The sequence below is a fragment of the Topomyia yanbarensis genome, chromosome 1 (genome assembly GCF_030247195.1).
Source record: "Topomyia yanbarensis strain Yona2022 chromosome 1, ASM3024719v1, whole genome shotgun sequence".
NCBI classification, from domain to species: domain Eukaryota; kingdom Metazoa; phylum Arthropoda; class Insecta; order Diptera; family Culicidae; genus Topomyia; species Topomyia yanbarensis.
The window spans coordinates 142,342,561-142,364,590 of NC_080670.1; the positions used below are offsets into that span (position 1 = coordinate 142,342,561).

General features: G+C 39.9%; 1 protein-coding gene across 4 annotated transcripts in view; it reads left to right on the forward strand.

Moving 5' to 3' along the window:
- LOC131696358 (acetylcholine receptor subunit alpha-like) overlaps window positions 1-22,030 on the forward strand; it is a 701,515-nt gene that overhangs the window by 530,681 nt on the left and 148,804 nt on the right. For all 4 annotated transcript variants that reach the window (XM_058984909.1, XM_058984905.1, XM_058984917.1 and 1 more), the window contains 2 exons: window positions 6,291-6,430; window positions 6,504-6,839. In XM_058984909.1, coding sequence (XP_058840892.1) covers window positions 6,291-6,430; window positions 6,504-6,839 — 476 coding nt within the window. The remainder of the gene's footprint in view (window positions 1-6,290; window positions 6,431-6,503; window positions 6,840-22,030) is intronic.

Sequence of the window (22,030 nt, forward strand, 5' to 3'; positions counted from 1 at the left end):
AAACATTCTTTGAATATATTGTCCACTATCGACGATTCCGGAATTCCGGGCATATTCCACAATTAAAGTCACATCGGTTCTTCGGTGATGACTGAACCGATTTTCTCAAACCAAGTCTCAAATGGAAGGCAAAATATGCAGTTGAGTATAGCGTCACCGCCCCTCCCCGCCTTGCCCTTACACCTCCCTCCTTCATCACTCCCCTTGGACCACCCTCACGCCCCATTCCCTCCGCTTTCAAACCCATTCCACCAACATTTCAAAATATAATCACATGAAGATAAGATTGAACTCATGCTGATTAAGCTAATTAAATATTATTCTTTTGCCTGTCTCATATAGAAAGGTTATGCAATTGCTCCAAAAACCGACTTTCTTACCGAGGCCCGGAGGGCCGAGTCTCACATAACATTCGACTCAGTTCGCCGAGAAAAATATCTGTGTGCATGTATGTGTGTATGTATGTGTGTATGTATGTATGTACGTATGTATGTATGTGTGTATGTGCGGATTTGTTAAAAAAATGTCCACATCGGTTTCTCGGAGATGACTGAACCGATTTTTACTAACTAAGATTCAAATGAAAGGTATAATATTCCCATAGGTTGCTATTGAGTTTCATTTTCGACCGACATCTTGCTCCGGATTACGAGTTGAAGAGTATGGTTACAAAACAAAATTTGTTGATTTGTCCACATCGGTTTCTCGGAATTTTCTGAACCGATTTTGACAAACATGAATTTAAATGAAAGGTCCATCAGCTGCTGTTGAATTTTGTGTGGATCCGAGCTCTGGTTCCTGAATTACAGGGTGATACGTACGATCACGCAGCAAATCCCGATTCTAACGAATTCTGCGATGAATGTAAAAAGGTGAATTTTTTTTCCAAAATGTAAACACAACTGTTGAATTTGTAGATTTGTCATCTAGGTCACCAACAGTCATTCAAAGCCTCTTTGGCCACACTGGCCACCATCGACGGATCCGGAAGCATCCAAATCCAGAATAACGGTTATATTGGTTTCTCGAAAATGGCTAGACCGATTTGATCAACTTAGTCTCAAATGAAAGGTGTTGCGTCCCCGGAAACTGATATTAAATTCCATCTCCATCCGACTTCCAGCTCCGGAGTTACGGGTTGTGGAGTGCGATCACATAGAAAACTCCGATTCAAACCGATACCGCGATGAATGCAAAAAGGTGCTCTTATATATACTTACCAAGTGTAATAAGAATGAAAGACATTTCCATAATGTTATACCAGCTATTAAATCATAGTTTGGAGAAATCAGAAAGGCACAATTGCACCTCTAGGTGGATTAAAACAGGTTTTTATTTAAGGGGTTGCATATCTCGATGCAAGGAAAATTAAAAAAGTTTGAATTTATAAGGTATACTGCATTGATTTTATTACATAAACTTTTTTACATTTTAACGACATTCAATTAGCTAGAGATTACTGGGTAGGGAAAGTTATGAAAATTAGAGCCATAGTACTCAAGTGAGAGCAAGGATGTGAAGTAAACAGATCGGAAAACTAGAAGTGGCAGGGTCATTAGATTAGATCTGTTTACTTCACATCCTTGCTCTCACTTGAGTACTATGGCTCTAATTTTCATAACTTTCCCTACCCAGTAATCTCTAGCTAATTGAATGTCGTCAAAATGTAAAAAAGAAAATGTGACTAACATAGTCGAAATAAAAAAGGAAAACATTATTACATAAAAATTATAGTTTTTTGATAGAACATTTTTTAGTGAAAAAACAATCATTAGTTTATGAAGAAATATTGATAGTTGGTGAAATTGTGCCCTTTCTTTTTAGAAATTTTGTGATCACAATGGAATTCTAAAATCCAAATACTTATAAAAATCATTAGTGTATAAGTCAGTAAGCCTCCTACTATAACGACTAGGTAAAAAAACAATTGCAGAAACTCCAAATAATCGATGTTTTGAGCTCAGAAAGTGTCATTGATAAACTCGCATCGTCAAAATAAAAATGTATGCATATCAAAGGGATCATTAAGGGGTTATATACAAAGTTGTGGCGAAAACTGGAGCTAAGTTCGTCATTTTTTCAAAGCGTTTTGTGCAAATTTTATTTGAAAAGCGAAAAACAGAACGTTGGTAGTACTATCGTAGATAGAAAAACAAGTAAAATTGAAAAAAAAATATTCAAGGTTGACGGAGTTATGGCCGATTCCCCGACGCGCGTTTTTTGGCAAAGGTTTGCTGTGAACGCTCTCCAAGCCGAACCGCTCATCTGAAATCCAAAAATTATTGAAGATGTATTGTGGTGTACTTGAACGGATCGATTTCCCAATAAAAATTTGTTTCTTGCAAATAAAACATGTTGACCAAAAAATTGAGTTTCATAGTTTGAATTTTGAACAAAAATTCATTGCAAAGAATCAAATTTTTTTTTGATGAAAAAGAAACCGTTCAAGTACACAGGAATTTAAATACAAACCATTTAAAACAAAGTTTAGGCAAATCGGATGAATAGCTTTTGAGATATCACGTTCACTCAAGGTATTTTTCAAAAAACTCCATTCCGAGATAATTGCGTTTAAAGTTTTGTGTTAACTTCATTCGTGGAAGAACCGGCGCGCTGCAAATGCTGTAATTTAAAATCTAGTGCTCCGATTTGGATGAAATTTCGCACCGATATTCTCCAAAGTATGTACTTTTAGAGCATTCAATATTTTTTTTTTCGATTTTTTGAGTTGCAACTTTGTATATAACCCCTTAAAGTACAAAAAAGAATAACGAACAGTTGGAAAAAAGGAAAACATCGGTGAATAGTTTTTTCGGCAATTGTCATCACGGGAAAGCCATTTTCTGAAAAACAACATTTCGGGATAATCGAGTTTAAAGTTTAAAGTCACGACTACTCTAAGTACACGGTGCGCGCTTTGAAGTACTGCACAGTGTTTAAATATGTAGTTACCGTTCTCAAAATTTTAACCGTTTAAATCGTTCACTTTAGAACTATAAATTGTTCGGAAAACTTGTTGCCATTATAATTGCGCGTCTACAGGAACACAAGGTTCAGTGATTAATTTACCTATTCATGAAATACAAAATTATAGGACTACAACTAGTTATTCAGCAATGCTGTGAATTCTAGCCGATGATGTTTCCATACTGCGTTATTGTGAGGTAGTGTCGAAAGTTTTTGAGAAATCTAAATAAATTGCACGCAATAGCTGATAATGCCATCTTCACGCATGAGCACACTAGGCCGGAGCCAAGGTCTCTGGCATCTTGGGTGCCCGCTCTGAGTTAGCAGTTATTACATAACGCTATTGGCACACTTACTAACAAATCTCCCTTTTTTCATGATACATGTGGATATACAAAGGTTTTCTCGGTCTCTAGCGGCGACATGTATCGGACTAACATGCCTTCTTTCCACAGAAAATCTACATTTAGACGTGGCCGGCGTCGGTATTCATCAGCATGCAGGATTGGAAATGTGGCTCATCGTGTTATTCACAAGCATGTTTTTGCAATCAATATTTTGCAATCTCAGTTGGTTCTGGTCAATAACGGAGTAGCAATAACGGATAATCTCTATACCGAAATATTTTAGACTTGTTCGACAAAATTTCCCTTTTCCAGATGTTTGTTGCCCATGAACATATGAACATTGATCTCGAGCCCATATTTGCCTTTTCTATCAAATTCTTCTAGTATAACTTTTGATTTCTTAATGCAGCACTGCCCTTTAAACAGTATTGAAGCATCGAATTCCACATTATTTGCAATGTTATATGTTATATCGCAAAAAGAAATGAATAATTTTGTCAATAATATTTAACAAATACTGTTTTTCTAACGGGAGTGGACAACTTTTTTAACATATAGTACTTAAAATACTGGTAATTAGCTATTCTATGTTGAAAATAAATCAAAACTGCTCCAAGAAAATTGGGTTTATGTTTTTTGTTAGTGTGATAAATTTAGCGCAAAAAGACTTTTTTGATTTTTAAACTATTACCGTACCGCCAAACACGGTAAATTACAACACTGCAATTTCCAAGCGGTAAAACTAAAAGTTCTTCAACTTTAGATTAAAATTCATAATACACGAACACTAATGCGAATATAAAGAATACTAAATGCTACTCATGAATCAAAATAACATTTCCTATTTTCAGATTGGCCAAAACATGTCCGTTGCAAATTACCCTGCCTAGGGGGTTAGGGAAACAGGAGGAGACTTGATCAGATTTTCAGTTAAACCTACGTAGATCTCTAATAGTGTTTTCAATCCCTCAAAACTCGTCGAAATATAATGTATAAATGTATGTATTGCGTGTATCCATGATTTTTTGCAGAATTGTTAATTTACTGTTTCAAAAGTTATAAAGGTAGAAAAACTGACTTTTTTCTGGTCAAGTCTCCCCACCGCAGGGAGATTTGACCAAGGCGTGAGACTTGACCAAGAGAATTTTGAAATATGAGTACGAAATATAATGACATAAAGTATGCTGTAATATTATTTTCTATATTTTCGAGATTCATAGTACCAGTAAAAATATAAAAGGATTGTATTTCATGAATGTTGATTTTTCAATGCGTTTCCTTTTTGAGATTAACTGTACTGATTACATTGCATATTCACACGTTACAAAATCAGCCATATAACTGCTAACTTTGTTGACTAGTACTATGAAGAAATAGACTGGTGTTTAAGGTAAGATTTTATTATGACATGATTAACATTCACAGTAGGTACCACATAATAGTGAATATTAGAAATTTTGTATCTTTCCTCAGATTATTGCCATTTGGTCAAGCCTTCCCACAAAATCTTGGTCAAGTTTTCCAACATTAATTCTTATGTTCAGTGTTGAGCTAATTTTATAATTATTCCAATATTCCGATTGATTTAGAATAATTTCACTACTTCATATGGAACAACATGACATTTGAGTTCTATACAAAAAGTTAACTACTCTAGGAGATATGTCCATAGAAAGTGAATTAATTCATGAATTACGCAATATTTTCTATGAGGAAAGGATTTTGCACTCCTTTTTAAGAACCAAATAGAACACGTTTGTGAGTAAACTAACGACCGCTGGTGAAGTTCTTTTTAGGGGTTATGTTCGGCTTCCAGTCTTTGAAATATGGATGAAAAGTAAATATTCCGCTTATTAAATATTTCAAAAACTGGAAGCCGAATACAACCCCTAAAAACAAATAGAACACGATATTGATAATTGTTGAATCTTCACGATATTGATAATTGTTGAATTTAACCTTCCGGCAGTCGCGCTAGTGCACTGAGTACACGCTGCTCTGAAAGTCTAGCGAAATCGTCTTAGGAAATCAGCGGCTACTCGTTCAGTGAGCCATTCCGGAGGGTTAAATATTCGTTTATTCTAAACGACGATGTCATGAAGAGGTACAAATATTATCTTTGCAGACAAATCATTACGCCAGTAAACCTTCTTCCTAAACTTCCAATTAGCAAAAACAAAATGTTCACAAATAATCCTACCTAGACAAAAAGGGACAATTTTAATTAAATTTGATTGAAAGTCGTCCAAAAAGTGACCACTCATTGTGTAGTACATCAATGAAAACTAAATTTCTCTTTCTCTGCCGGAATAACGGCATGACTTCGCGAAAATCGTCTCCAATTATGTCATATTTAAGCCACTGACTGTCCCTTTTTCATTCCTCAGCGCCGTCCAGGTTCAGGCCCAAGATTTACTAGTCAATGATTACATAAATGATGGCAACCCGGGGTGTTCCCTGTTAAAATATTTTAGACAAAAACCCTAAATTTAATTCTACCTTAATTGTGTCACCGGTGATGGAAATGGAAAGTGGTCACGGGAGAGTTAGGCACAGCCTTCCCGTGAAACTTGAAATTTATCGTCTACGGAAACTTTTCGGTAAGCACAACTTTGTGCTATCTTCCGTTATGCTCGCTAGAGTGGTATTAGCTAAGGGTTCTTTCACATTATACGTAACGGACATAGAGAGGACAAGGGTTTTGTTACATATATTTTATTTGCGTGGAGAGGGGAGTCTGAAAATTCGTTACGGTTGTGATAGTTAATTAAAATTGCTTTACGTAATATTTGAACGAACTCTAATATAGTACATTCATAAAGTGTTAGACTTCACCACACGCGGGCTGCTACTGGAAATGGTAAGAGTTTCTTGACGATCGATCAGTGTTGCCAAAAGTCTGACCATCTAGTAAACTTCGCCGCCGAGATTTTAAGTGAGTTTAATCCAGTTTTTGTTTGCTCTTTTCCTCCACAGTATGCGCTGGAAATCCTGATGCAAAACGTCTATATGATGACCTTCTCAGCAACTACAACAAACTCGTTCGGCCTGTTGTTAATGTTACAGACGCACTGACCGTGAAGATAAAACTAAAACTGTCGCAACTAATTGATGTGGTAGGTTAATTTTTTTATTGACACATGTATTTAGGAGACAGTTTGTTTACGATTTTTTCTGACACTGCTGCAGAATTTGAAAAATCAAATAATGACCACCAACCTGTGGGTGGAGCAAACGTGGTACGACTACAAACTAAAGTGGGAGCCGAAAGAGTATGGAGGAGTGGAGATGTTACACGTTCCATCCGATCACATCTGGCGACCGGATATTGTGCTATACAATAACGCGGACGGCAACTTTGAGGTGACGTTGGCAACGAAAGCCACCCTCAACTACACTGGACGCGTCGAGTGGCGGCCACCGGCCATCTACAAAAGTTCCTGCGAAATCGATGTGGAATACTTCCCCTTCGATGAACAAACGTGTGTGATGAAGTTCGGCAGCTGGACGTACGATGGTTTTCAGGTTAGTGGCTATTTAAATGTTTGACTTGGTCACATATTTCATTTTCGTCAAATTATTGTTCAATTGAAAATATATAATTCGAATCGTATATGTCCACCGCGATTTGTTACTTCGCGTAGAGATCATCTTTTTTGTTGGAGATCTATGAGCTGCGTCGCCCACTAGTTCACTCTCTCTCAGTTCGTAGTTTTCGTTCCGGTTGTCCTCGCTGTTGGTGTTGTATAGGTTTTCACTATTGACGGGTTTAGATGGACCTACGGGTCACGATCACGTATTCTTGTTTTATTTAATTAATTACTTTATTGTCGGCGGTACGGGTTATGGATTTGAGGGTAGTAGGCGCAGCACAGTGGTCAGAAACGCTTTGAGTTGGTTCTGTCGTTTCGGAATTCGTTGGTGCTTGCGCAGTAGGGTGTTTTAAAATGACATCATGTCAAAAAAGTCAGCGGGCTTACTTCTTCAACGAAAGTTTAGGGTATTAGGACCATTTTCTTCTTCGGAGTGAGTTTGCTAAATCGCTCCCTACGGGTGTCGATTTTTGATATTTTTGAAAAATGGGCTTATTTCGTGTAAAATGTCAAATTAATGTCTGCTGAAGTGCGCCCGAACTGTTCTAGATTTCTCTATTTTTCTGAAGATCCAAATGGAGAGGTTTGGGGAGTTTGTACAATTTTTGAATTCCAAGAGCGGCAGAGCCATTAAACCTTTGTGAAAATAGTATTTTCTAATGAGGTCGGATTCTCCTCGTCAGTATCTAACAGCTGACTGGGCCGCTAGCTAGACACTAGATCCAAAAAATTTACACATAACTAGTATCTAGTCTATCAGTCTATATAGACTGATACAAACACTGAAGAAGATTACAAGTAGTAATCGAAATACCAGTATCTGTTAAATAGTGAAGTGCAAGTGCATTTAACTATAAAAACATAGTGGAATTAAATGGAAGAAAACCTTTGAAACATTACGTACATTCCAGTAAGACCTTAGTTCGCGTATATATTGTGAAATTTTAGACCCAATAGGAAATTTTAGTCTGGATCCGTCCCTGTATGAATCAAAAATTTACAATATTTAATTAGCTTAATCAGCATTAGCTCAATGTTGTCTTTCGGCTAACAAATTTTCTCATGCGGGGGTGTGTATGTGAAGGGAATGAATAACCCATTACCGAAGCAGCCTCCCCCAGCCTATCTTGGTGTACCCACTAGGTGAAGGTGATTGGGATGAGAGAGGGGTGAGTTTGAAGTGGGTGGATGAGGGAGAGGGAGATCTGTTGGGGGGCCTGATGGGAGCATGATGGAAAAGCACTTTGAAGGGGCGGGCGGTACTAGGGCAGAGTGGTGTGTAATGTATGGAGTAACCCCTCACCGCATACACCTAGCTACGTCAATATTGATCTAGACTGCAAATCCAAGTAATTTTGCACCCATTTTAATAAGTTTTGCCTCATTTTGATATCATGGTGGTACCTCACAATCGTCTGAACTCTCGATCGAAGCAGATCGTTTTCTTGTGCTGTGCATAGAGTGGATCAATATAAATATATACATTGTGAAGGCCAGTCATTGTTTGCGGCAGGCTTTGTTCGCCGGTGCCTAGGTTGGTGAAGTGAATAGTTCAATAACCGGACAAGCCGCTATATAAGCTAAGTATCTTTTTTTCTCATTTCCCTTTCCCCCGATCTGTCGCTACTTCTTAGATCCCTTTCCCCTGAATATAAGTTTCATCTCTCGTTTACACCACGTGCTATCCTCGTGCCTAAATGGCCGAGGGCGAAGTACCATTGGATGGGAATGATATTCCCATGGATATACCGGATAAACCCGAAATTACTCCCTCCCCTGATTCCCCCAGTCCTCCTCGTATTAAAACATACCCACCCAGTTCAACTGGGCCCTGGGTGGTCTATTTCCGGCCCATTACGAAATCGCTTAATATTTTAGAGATCTCACGGGAGCTGACTGCTAACTACCCGGCCGTAGCTCAGATAACACGTGTTAGAGCTAATAAGATACGCATATTAGTGAATGACCTCGACCAGGCAAACCAGATTGCTCGCAGCGAGCGCTTTACAAAGCAATTTAAGGTGTATATACCTTGTTTGGCAGTGGAGATCGACGGGGTCGTTGCCGAACCGGGTTTGAAGTGCGAAGACGTGTTGAAGTATGGAGTTGGTTGCTTTAAGGACCCCTCACTTGAACATGTGAAGATTCTGGAATGCAAGCAATTGTATTCAGCAAAAACTGAGAATAATAAGACAACTTATTCATTGTCAGACTCGATTCGGGTGACTTTCTCCGGGTCTTCCCTACCCAACTATGTCCTCCTGGATAAGGTTCGTCTACCGGTTCGCCTGTTTGTACCGCGGGTAATGAACTGCAGCAATTGCAAGCAGCTGGGCCACACAGCCACCTATTGTGGCAATAAGAAAAGGTGCGGCAAATGCGAGGGAGAACATGAGGATGACGCTTGCAGTGGAGAAACTGAGAAGTGTATTTACTGCGGGGGCCTTCCGCATGATCTTAAATCATGCCCCGCGTACAAACAGCGCGGGGATAAAATTAAGCGCTCCCTTAAGGAACGCTCGAAGCGCTCTTATGCAGAAATTCTTAAGAATGCTTCGCCATCTGTCCCTTCCGAAAATTCCTTTGCTCTTTTGGCTGGCGTTGAGCAAGAATCTGACGACCCACAAGAGGGAACATCTTTGGTTAACCCAGGGGAGTCCAGGAAGAGGAAAAATCAAGCTTCCCCTAGATTGCCTCGTAAGGGTGCCAAGGTGTCGTCCACTCAGAGTGCGCCAACTACAATCAATAAATCCAACGGAAGTGATGCACTAAAGCCGAAGCAATTTGCTCCAGGACTTGGAAATTTTAATTCTAACAAGGAGTATCCACCACTTCCAGGGACACGAAAAACCCCAAGTGTTCCCTTTTTTCAAACAAATACTCAGTCCAGTAGCGGACTAATGAAATTTTCTGACATAGTGGACTTAATTTTCACAGCTTTCAATGTTACTGTTACTTAAAAGCATTCTGATACATTTTCTCCCTATGGTGCAAACATTTTTGAAACAGTTGACTGCTAAATGGCCCCTCCTTGCAGCGATCGTATCCTTCGATGGCTAAGTCATCAAACGAGGTCACTGATTCGATCACTGTCCTACAGTGGAATTGCAGAAGTATCCTCCCGAAAATCGATTCCTTCAAATTCTTACTAAACAGTTTAAAATGTGATGTTTTCGCATTATGTGAAACTTGGTTAACTTCCGATATAAATCTCAACTTCCACGACTTTAATATAATCCGTCTGGATCGAGAAAACCCTTATGGAGGAGTACTTTTGGGGATCAAAAAGTGCTATTCTTTCAACCGAATTAACCTCCCTTCGACACCAGGCATTGAAATTGTCGCTTGTCAAGTTCTAATCAAAGGTAAAGACCTTTGCATTGCTTCCATCTACATTCCTCCTAGAGCCTCGGTAGGGCACCGAACGCTTTGTAATATCACGGAATACTTACCGGCACCGCGGCTAGTTCTGGGAGACTTTAACTCGCACGGTACGGTATGGGGCTGTCTTCATGATGATAATAGATCAACATTAATCCAAGATCTTTGCGACAATTTCAACATGACCATCTTAAACACGGGAGAAATGACGCGGATTCCTACACCACCAGCACGCGCAAGCGCGTTGGATTTATCGCTATGCTCGACATCGCTACAGTTAGATTGCAGGTGGAAGGTGATCCCTGATCCCCACGGTAGCGATCATTTGCCTATCGTGATTTCAATTGCTAACGGTTCAAGACCATCGGAAACAATCAATGTCTCGTATGACCTCACACGGAACATTGATTGGAAGAGTTACGCGACCGCGATATCCGTTAAAATCGAATCCACTCAAGAACTTCCTCCGGAGGAAGAGTACAGGTTTTTGGCTGGCTTGATTCTCGACAGTGCGAATCAAGCTCAGACTAAACCAGTACCCAGCGCGAATACCCATGGACGGTCTCCCACCCTGTGGTGGGATAAAGAGTGCTCAGAGCTGTACGCGGAAAAGTCCACTGCATATAAGGCCTTCCGGGAAGACGGGTTACCCGCTAGCTATCTACAGTACGCGTCGTTAGAAAGGCGAATGAAGAGTCTAATGAAAGCCAAAAAACGCAGTTATTGGCGCCGGTTCGTCGACGGGTTAACGAGAGAAACAGCGATGAGCACTCTTTGGGGTACGGCTCGACGTATGCGTAACCGTAATAGTACCAACGAGAATGTGGAATATTCAAACCGTTGGATATTCGCTTTCGCCAAGAAGATCTGTCCGGACTCTGTCCCGGTACAGAAAACGTGCCGCGCCGCGTCTCCTCACGATACCGCGAACGAAACACCGTTTTCGATGGTGGAGTTCTCACTTGCTCTCTTATCATGCAACAATAACGCCCCAGGGTTAGACAGAATCAAATTCAACTTGCTGAAGAATCTGCCTGACACTGCAAAAAGGCGCTTGTTGAATTTATTTAACAAGTTTCTTGAGGGTAACATTGTCCCTCATGACTGGAGGCAAGTGAAGGTCATCGCCATCCAAAAACCAGGAAAACCAGCCTCCGACCACAACTCGTATCGGCCGATTGCAATGCTGTCCTGTATTCGGAAGTTGTTCGAGAAAATGATCTTGTATCGCCTCGACAATTGGGTTGAAGCAAATGGCTTACTGTCAGATACACAGTTTGGCTTCCGCAAAGGCAACCGAACGCTTTGTAATATCACGGAATACTTACCGGCACCGCGGCTAGTTCTGGGAGACTTTAACTCGCACGGTACGGTATGGGGCTGTCTTCATGATGATAATAGATCAACATTAATCCAAGATCTTTGCGACAATTTCAACATGACCATCTTAAACACGGGAGAAATGACGCGGATTCCTACACCACCAGCACGCGCAAGCGCGTTGGATTTATCGCTATGCTCGACATCGCTACAGTTAGATTGCAGGTGGAAGGTGATCCCTGATCCCCACGGTAGCGATCATTTGCCTATCGTGATTTCAATTGCTAACGGTTCAAGACCATCGGAAACAATCAATGTCTCGTATGACCTCACACGGAACATTGATTGGAAGAGTTACGCGACCGCGATATCCGTTAAAATCGAATCCACTCAAGAACTTCCTCCGGAGGAAGAGTACAGGTTTTTGGCTGGCTTGATTCTCGACAGTGCGAATCAAGCTCAGACTAAACCAGTACCCAGCGCGAATACCCATGGACGGTCTCCCACCCTGTGGTGGGATAAAGAGTGCTCAGAGCTGTACGCGGAAAAGTCCACTGCATATAAGGCCTTCCGGGAAGACGGGTTACCCGCTAGCTATCTACAGTACGCGTCGTTAGAAAGGCGAATGAAGAGTCTAATGAAAGCCAAAAAACGCAGTTATTGGCGCCGGTTCGTCGACGGGTTAACGAGAGAAACAGCGATGAGCACTCTTTGGGGTACGGCTCGACGTATGCGTAACCGTAATAGTACCAACGAGAATGTGGAATATTCAAACCGTTGGATATTCGCTTTCGCCAAGAAGATCTGTCCGGACTCTGTCCCGGTACAGAAAACGTGCCGCGCCGCGTCTCCTCACGATACCGCGAACGAAACACCGTTTTCGATGGTGGAGTTCTCACTTGCTCTCTTATCATGCAACAATAACGCCCCAGGGTTAGACAGAATCAAATTCAACTTGCTGAAGAATCTGCCTGACACTGCAAAAAGGCGCTTGTTGAATTTATTTAACAAGTTTCTTGAGGGTAACATTGTCCCTCATGACTGGAGGCAAGTGAAGGTCATCGCCATCCAAAAACCAGGAAAACCAGCCTCCGACCACAACTCGTATCGGCCGATTGCAATGCTGTCCTGTATTCGGAAGTTGTTCGAGAAAATGATCTTGTATCGCCTCGACAATTGGGTTGAAGCAAATGGCTTACTGTCAGATACACAGTTTGGCTTCCGCAAAGGCAAAGGGACGAACGATTGCCTTGCGTTGCTTTCTACAGAAATCCAAATGGCCTATGCTAACAAAGAGCAGATGGCATCAGTCTTCTTGGATATTAAGGGGGCTTTTGACTCAGTTTCTATCAACATTCTGTCAGAGAAGCTGCACCAGCATGGTCTTTCGCCAATTTTAAATAACTTTTTGCTAAACCTGTTGTCTGAAAAGCACATGCACTTTTCGCATGGCGATTTAACAACATTGCGATTTAGCTACATGGGTCTTCCCCAGGGCTCATGTCTAAGTCCCCTGCTCTACAATTTCTACGTGAATGACATTGACGATTGTCTTGCCAATTCATGCACGCTAAGGCAACTTGCAGACGACGGCGTGGTCTCTGTCACAGGGCCCAAAGCTACCGACTTGCAAGGACCATTACAAAATACCTTGGACAATTTGTCTGCTTGGGCTCTTCAGCTGGGTATTGAGTTCTCCACGGAGAAAACTGAGTTGGTTGTTTTTTCTAGGAAGCGTGAGCCGGCGCAACTCCAGCTTCTATTAATGGGTGTAACGATCAATCAGGTTTTCACATTTAAATATCTCGGGGTATGGTTCGACTCTAAAGGTACCTGGGGATGTCACATTAGGTATCTGAAACAGAAATGCCAACAAAGGATCAATTTTCTCCGAACAATAACTGGAACATGGTGGGGTGCCCACCCAGGAGACCTGATCAGGTTATACCAAACAACGATATTGTCGGTGATGGAGTACGGGTGTTTCTGTTTCCGCTCCGCTGCGAACATACACTTCATCAAACTGGAGAGAATCCAGTATCGTTGCTTGCGCATTGCCTTGGGTTGCATGCACTCGACCCATACGATGAGTCTCGAAGTGCTGGCGGGCGTTCTTCCGCTAAAAAATCGATTTTGGGAACTCTCATATCGATTGCTCATCCGATGCGACATTATGAACCCGTTGGTGATTGAAAACTTCGAGAGGCTCGTCGAGCTTAATTCTCAAACCCGATTTATGGCCTTGTACTTCGACTACATGGCACAGAGCATTAACCCTTCTTCATATACTCCCAACCGTGTTCGTTTCCTAGATACTTCTGATTCTACTGTGTTCTTCGACACATCCATGAAGGAAGAGATTCGTGGAATCCCGGACCATATACGCCCGCAAGTGATCCCCAATATATTTTATAATAAATTCCGAGAAGTCGACTGTGACAAAATGTTCTACACTGACGGATCAAATCTCGATGGGTCCACTGGCTTCGGTATCTTCAACAATACTATCACCGCTTCATTCAAGCTCAATGATCCCGCTTCAGTTTACGTCGCAGAGTTAGCTGCAATTCAGTACACCCTTGGGATCATCGGCACTCTGCCCACAGATCACTACTTCATCATTTCGGACAGCCTCAGCTCCATCGAGGCTCTTCGTGCGGTGAAGCCTAAAAAGCAACTCCCGTATTTTCTGGGGATGATACAGGAGTCCTTGTGTACGTTATCTGAAAAATCTTATCAAATTACCTTTGTTTGGGTCCCCTCTCATTGCTCTATTCCGGGCAATGAAAAGGCCGACTCATTAGCAAAGGTGGGCGCATTAAATGGTGACATATACGAAAGACCAATCTGCTTCAACGAATTTTTTAGTATTTGTCGTCAGAGGACACTCAACAGTTGGCAAACCTCGTGGAGCAATGGTGAACTTGGACGATGGCTACATTCCATTATCCCAAAGGTATCAACGAAGCCTTGGTTCAGGGGGATGGATGTGAGTCGGGATTTTATTCGTGTAATGTCCCGACTTATGTCCAACCACTACACCTTGGATGCGCATTTGCGGCGTATTGGGCTTGCGGAGAGTAGTCTGTGCGCTTGTGACGAGGGCTATCACGACATCGAGCACGTTGTCTGGGTATGCGCCGGGTATTTGGACGCCAGGTCTCAGTTAAAGGATTCCCTTCGGGCCCGAGGTAGACCACCCAATGTCCCAGTCCGAGATATGCTGGCAAATCGTGATTTCCCCTATATGTCCCTTATTTATACTTTCATAAAAACGATAAATATCCCAATTTAGCCCCTCTCTTTTTATTTCTCGTTTTAGAAGTTTTCTCCTGCCTTTTGGGACCGATCAGCTCCAGACTGCAACTATGTAACCGCCGTCGCACTAACCACTACGGAAACTGAAGCGAGAGCGACTCGAGGTCCGATGACTTTTGAAGGATTCCCCGCAGGTCCGAAGAATACCATCCGCCAATCCGACCTACTAGACTGAGGCGCTAATTTGTCTCGCTGATCTCCCGTTTGCCCGAAAGTTGCAAGTTTTGCTCTTCTCTCCCGGTCACCATCTACGCTTTCTCTCCCCTGTCCTTGATACAACTGCTTCTACAGCCCCCTCTGAATATCTTGACCAAGCATAAGTCTCCGCTAAAAAAGTTCAAATTTGTATTCTGTATTCCTAGTTTTAAGATAGTTGTAATTTTACCTCTTTGTTAAAACTATTGTCCCCCATCTTGTAAATAGAATTGTATCCCTAGTTTTAAAATACCGGTGAATTTTCTCATAAACATTTGTTCCCCTTTTGTGTACCAAACTATATTGTTAGTTTTAAGATAACTGTAAATATTTCCTAAAAAACTATTACTATTGAATTCCTTGTTTTAAAATTTTTCATAAAAAAAAATCTTTTGCTCCCTCTCTTGTATATAGAATCTTATTTCTAGTCTTAAGATAGCTGTAAAATTTTTCTTTAAAAAAAAAATATTTCACCATTGTAACCTCCTAGTTTTAAAATATCCAAAATGTAAAAAAAATATTTCACCATTGTAACCTCCTAGTTTTAAAATATCCAAAATGTAAAAACAAAAGAATTTGGCACCGCCAAGCTAACGCATTTGTGCCTATCAAATAAACGAAATGAATAAAAAAAAAATCATGGTGGTACCAGTTTTTAAGGGTATTTGCTGCGTGGCCGTACTCTTCAACTCGTAACTCCGGAACCGGAAGTCCAATCAATAAAAAATTCAATAGCAGCCGATGTGAAGGTTGTACCTTTCATTTGAGACTAAGTTTGTCGAAAACGATCCAGCCATCCCTAAGAAACAGAGGTGACATTTTTTCCACATACACACACGCATACATACACAGTTATTTTCCGATTTCAACGAACGGAGTCGAATGGTATACGACACTCGGTCCTCCGGTCCGGGAGTAGGTTAACGATGGCCATAGTAATTGCATAACCTTTCTATATGAGGCTGAGTAGATAAAATCAGAATAATTGTGTGATATCCAATCAAACGATTATCTTGTTTTTTACTCATTCTATGTGTTGTTCCACTTTCCACACAAAATTAGGTTAGTATTCAAAATCATCTGGCAGCTCTGCTTGCTTACAGCCTGGCACGGGTAGATGTAAACCGCAGACTATTTGTTCGTTTATTCTACTGTTAATAAGTAGACAAATCTTTCGAATTGATGATTATTTTATCATTATCTATGGATTACTCTGTCATATTATATTATATTATATTATATTATATTATATTATATTATATTATATTATATTATATTATATTATATTATATTATATTATATTATATTATATTATATTATATTATATTATATTATATTATATTATATTATATTATATTATATTATATTATATTATATTATATTATATTATATTATATTATATTATATTATATTATATTATATTATATTATATTATATTATATTATATTATATTATATTATATTATATTATATTATATTATATTATATTATATTATATTATATTATATTATATTATATTATATTATATTATATTATATTATATTGACATTATATGCATAGGATTCCGGGGTGAGGAGGGTGCATCAGGGCATCATTGAAGTTACAACTGGACAATGGAAGGCCAATCAGAGTCAAGGAGGAAAAGTGTTCGTCGTTCGCGACAGATAACTTTCTCTCCAACAGTTGTAAACAATTTGACGCGCTCTTCTACCACAAACCATCTCGTGGAAAGTTTGACAAGTATTGCAAAATTCGTTATTTAATCTGCTGGATCTCATTGTTGGAAGTAGTTTCTTTGATGCCCACAGATGCTGTGTAGGTGCATTTTCCTACGAGTCCGCAACTCCCCCCCCCTTTGGCCCTTTATACAGCGGTATGCTGAACGCAGAATGGTAACGAAACTTGAGCGTACTGTTAAGTGGAGCCGCATGCAGAGCAAGACTCAAGCTAGGATGGCGGCTACCTACATACATACAGACAGATTGGAACGAAACTAGATCACTATTCAGATTTTAAATTCTCTTGTGGTTGGTCTAGAATACTAAAATTATTTTATAGCACATTTAGTCTCTTTCCAACCACTAAATACAACGCTAATGATATTCAGTCCATTTTCAAGTATGAAACAAGCGATAAAACAGTTACTTTTACCTTGTAAGCATTGTCTGAAGAACAAAGGAAATCGTTACTCTTATTCTCGTTGTGTGATCTTTTGAAGTGGGTCTCAACAACAAAACGTAATGCTTCGACCAAATATGGTCGGGCATCCTCGTATTAGACAACTATTCGAGATGTGAAGCAATTACTCATGATGAACATGGAGCTTAGATTTGCGGTAGTCACCTGTATTGAATTCCATAATGTTGATAGCATAGTACTAATAACACTCAGCAATTAGGCCCAAGAAAAAAAAGTTTGCATAACAACATCAAACACACAGTTGAGTGTTATAGTGTTCAAATAAAGGCCGCCGTGTATATGGACGATGAGAAAATTGAGATGCGGCTACTCGATTGGCATCACTTTTAAAATTAAAAAATATTAAGTGGTAATTCGGACAAGCAGAATCAGTTAACAAAGATATGCATGAAGAATATATTTCCCAGGTATCCCTAATAGTATTGTTTGTGGTGATAATGCGATTGGGCTGCGCCATTCCTTCTTACGTGACGGTAACATCACACGGACAACTCTTTGCACATATAAAGAACAAATATATACTGCCACCTCTGTGATCAGAAACTGTAGCTAAACTGGTGATTGCTGTTCAAGCCGTAAGAGCCACTCTGTTTAGTACTTAAAAATCAACCATCAGCCAAGAAGCAATCGCAAAAGAAGGCGGACTCGCAAATGCAGGACGCAAGGAAGAACATCGCGAGCATCAAGGCAGCCTGAATGATGGCGACATGCACGTGTACGACAACGAGATACGCATGAATGATTTCCAAGATGCAGTTGTCGAGGAAACAATATATCACATATAAACCTTGTGGAGCAATGGGGAGCTAGGAAGGTGGCTACATTCGATAATCCCTAAGGTATCGACGAAACCTTGGTTCAAGGGGATGGATGTGGGTCGTGACTTCATTCGTGTGATGTCCCGACTCATGGCAAACCATTACACGCTGTATGCACATCTCCGGCGTATTGGGCTCGTGGATAGTGGTATCTACGCTTGTGGCGACGGCTGTCACGACATCACATCGAGCACATTGTCTGAGCGTGCACCGAGTTCAGTTCCGCCAGGTCTCGGCTAATCAATACCCTGTGGGCCCGAGGAAGACCAACCAACGTCCCGGTTCAAGATGTGCTGGCAAGCCGCAATGTCCTCTATATGTCCCTTATATACACCTTTGTGAAAACCATCAATATACAAGTCTAACCGCCCCTTCTTATTTTCCTTATCATTCTTAGAACCCTCTTCCACCTGTATCAGAGCTGTATCAAATGAGCCAACAAACACGTGACCTACAGCACGAACATAACACGCTTAACTCGAAATGTAGCCGATCCACATCTGAGCCGTACTACGAAATCGTCTGGAAAAACCCCTGCCATCTTGGGGAGGACCACCCGGCGTCCCAGTACATGATTCCTCCTGATGAAGGCCACCCGAGTTTGTAATCCGTCCGTTGATCTCACGATGCCTGAAAGTGAAATAACTTTCTCTCCTTGCCATTTTTGTCTACCCTCGCTCCCCTGACTCTTATACCCAGAAGTAACAGGTTGAATTGGAGAAGTCTACCATGTCGAAAAGTAACTAATATCTTAAAAATATTAGAATGGATATACATTTCTTTAGAACATTATGCTTATAAATCCGAAATGAATACATGTCGTTTATTAATACTTCTCTCTCTCTTTCATTTTCATTCTGAAAACTGAAGACCTAACAAATTCAGTAAATACGAGACTAAATAAACAGAGACCAACTAATCCTATTCATTACTAATTAAGTCGTATCTAAGTTTTTCTCCATTACGTTTATTCAGTTAAATAGAAGAGACACTTTTTAAGGCATTACTTTCCGCCAAACAACTCTGAAACCAAAACCAGATGACCAAATGACATTTGGCAAAATGACCTTCGATCAAACGACCTTCTACTGAACAGCATTCAATGAAACGGCATTCGGATAAAAGGCATTCGATCAAACGGCATTCGGCCAAATGGCAGTCAGTCGAATGGCATTCAGCAAAATGGCATTCAACCAAACGGCATTCGGCCAGTAGGCCCTTTCGATTAAATAGAATACGCCTGTGCTCACGCAAAATCCAACAAGCCGACGTTTACCCCGGCAAAGATTTTTAATTCTTTATACCAGGATGACTACAATCGGACCGACATTTATACGCGAAATAATTCCATTACTTCTATTTTATTTTTAATGTCCATACTTTACAACAAATAACTACTAAATTAAATCCACTCCATTACACCACTATTTATACCACTTGCTGCTGCGCGACCAAACGCTGCTTGGCCAGCCAATTCATCCGATCTCTTTGTTGGGAAAATCTTCGAATATTCGAGGACTGTATTCAGATCATTATTAAGCTTTCGACTTTTCTGTTTGAAAAGGGCTCGACCATTCGACTAACAGTGATTGATAACCTACTTGTTTTATTGGTTTCAAACAATAAATATAAACTGCACTTTCCCCGCCAATTAGAGAGTGCAGTGGTGTGGTACTTCACAGATTGAGCTATAAGGTAGAACTGAGAAAGGTTACAAAAATCGAAAAGAAAAGCAAATTTTTACATCGTTAGCAAAACACCTTGAAAACCAATCAGCTTACCTGCGTAGTATATTGCTACATTACTGCTGATAGATTTTCTTGAAGATGTAGCAAACGACGTGGAAAAAATAACTTTTTTCCATTTCGATTTCCGTACGTACCATTCGCAGTTAACTAGAAGTAGGGGAACTGTGGGAAAACCGACACTGTGGGTAAAACCGACACCACAACTTTTCCTAGAAATCAAATTTTTATTCATTTCATAATAACACATTATTATTGGTACGTTTATGTACAGCATTTGAAGGAAAATTGGATTTACATTAGTACGCCGAATGTCATAAAATAAACAAGACATACGACAGTAGCGTTCATACTCGTCTGGATGTTAATTTTTTTTGGTACATTTTAAGGCTTTAACCGAATAAAAGCCTTTCAAATCACCACATTTTTCAGTACCTATTATTATCGGCCTTTCAAATGATCAACTGGGTGCATTGAAGACGAGTTTGAGAAATTCAATATTTTTAATTGCTTTTTTAAAAAATGTGCCATATTGGGGTAAAACTGACACCCTATGGTTAGGGTAAAACAGACACGCTGTTAAGACGGTTGTGTTTACTTGCGATTCATTACAAAGTACTGGGGATCTTTGTGACACTTCAATCACGCTATTAGCACACTATAGTAATAGCAGAATTACACAGAAATACTTGTATTGTGTTTATTCCTTGTAAGTCTCTTTAAAAATCAATAATTGGAATTTTTGCTTATTTGATTCTATCGAGGATTTTGCTATTTCTGTAAAAAGCTCATCAAACCGAATTTCTAGTGTTCTCTTGGTTTGTCATGGACGAACTTTATCACAATGAGACAATGATATTTTGTATACCCCGGTAGATTGTTGATGATCAGAGTCCGAAAAATGAAGTCTGAAAAAGGTAGTTTTACACAGAAGTGTGTGTCACTTATAAGTGAATGAATCCAATTAGCAGAACGTAGAACGCTTGCAAATCTTCTCTCATGAAATAAAATGACACTGAAGGTTGCAATGATGTGCGTAAGCATCATTTGGAAATACCCATTTCAAGAAATAATCTTATAGCATAAAATACTCTTATTTATAGCACTACGCTTTCGAACTCTCTTTCCCTCACTTCATGATGAAGCTATTAAAAGCACATATTTGCATCACACATACTCATACTTTATTAATCATGCATATATCTCATTTTTAATAAAGAAAAAGATTTTAATAAAGTGGAGATAAAAAAATTAAAGGGGGTGTCGATCTTACCCCTATGAGGTGTCGGTTTTACCCGCAGTGCCTAAAAAAGTCATTTTGTATTCCAAGTTTAACAACCAATAATTTTTAATGAAATAAATTTTTTGAAGCGCTGAAAAAAATAAACCTTGTTAAGAATATTCTGAAGTAGAAATCTGCATAGAAATTATAATTTTATTGGTTTTGTGGTAACCCAGAAAAAGCGTTAAGCTTAAGGTGTCGGTTTTAACCATCATTCCCCTATTATTTTCGACTACAAAAATTCCGTAACACTCGGGCGATTCGCATCGTTGAGTATCCAAAATATCACCATTAGAAGGCAAAGGATTTACACTTTAAACTTTATAACATGACTTTTAGCCACGGTTTATCGGTCAGTGGTGTTCTCCCAATAAATCTTTATCAGATACCAGTTTCTAGAAGGTATGCCGTTAAAAAAGAAAATTGTTATTTGTATGCTACAACTATGTGAGACCGTCCCTTGTATCGATTTTGTTGATTATTTTCTGGAATGAAAGATATGAAATTGAAAAATAGATACGTATTCAGGTATTAGAGCGAATCAGCCGGCCTTCTGCTGCCCATCGAGCTACCATTTCATCAGTAATTTATAATATGCGCCGATCCTATCATTTACACATCGTTGATTGAATTAAAAAGGAAACATAAAGCTTTTGGAGATTCCGATGAAAAAAGGTTCCGGCGGGCGATGATCTGGTTGAACGTGTCTTTGGCTCTGCGGGAAGCGGGAAAGACTCGATGTGGGGTTGTAAACTGAACGCGTCTTCTGTTAAGATTAAAATCTGGTGAAAATTGAACCGAAGCGAAGTACCTATTTACGCTGGGTATCTAAGCAAGCTACATTTACTGAGATGTAAAAATTGTTC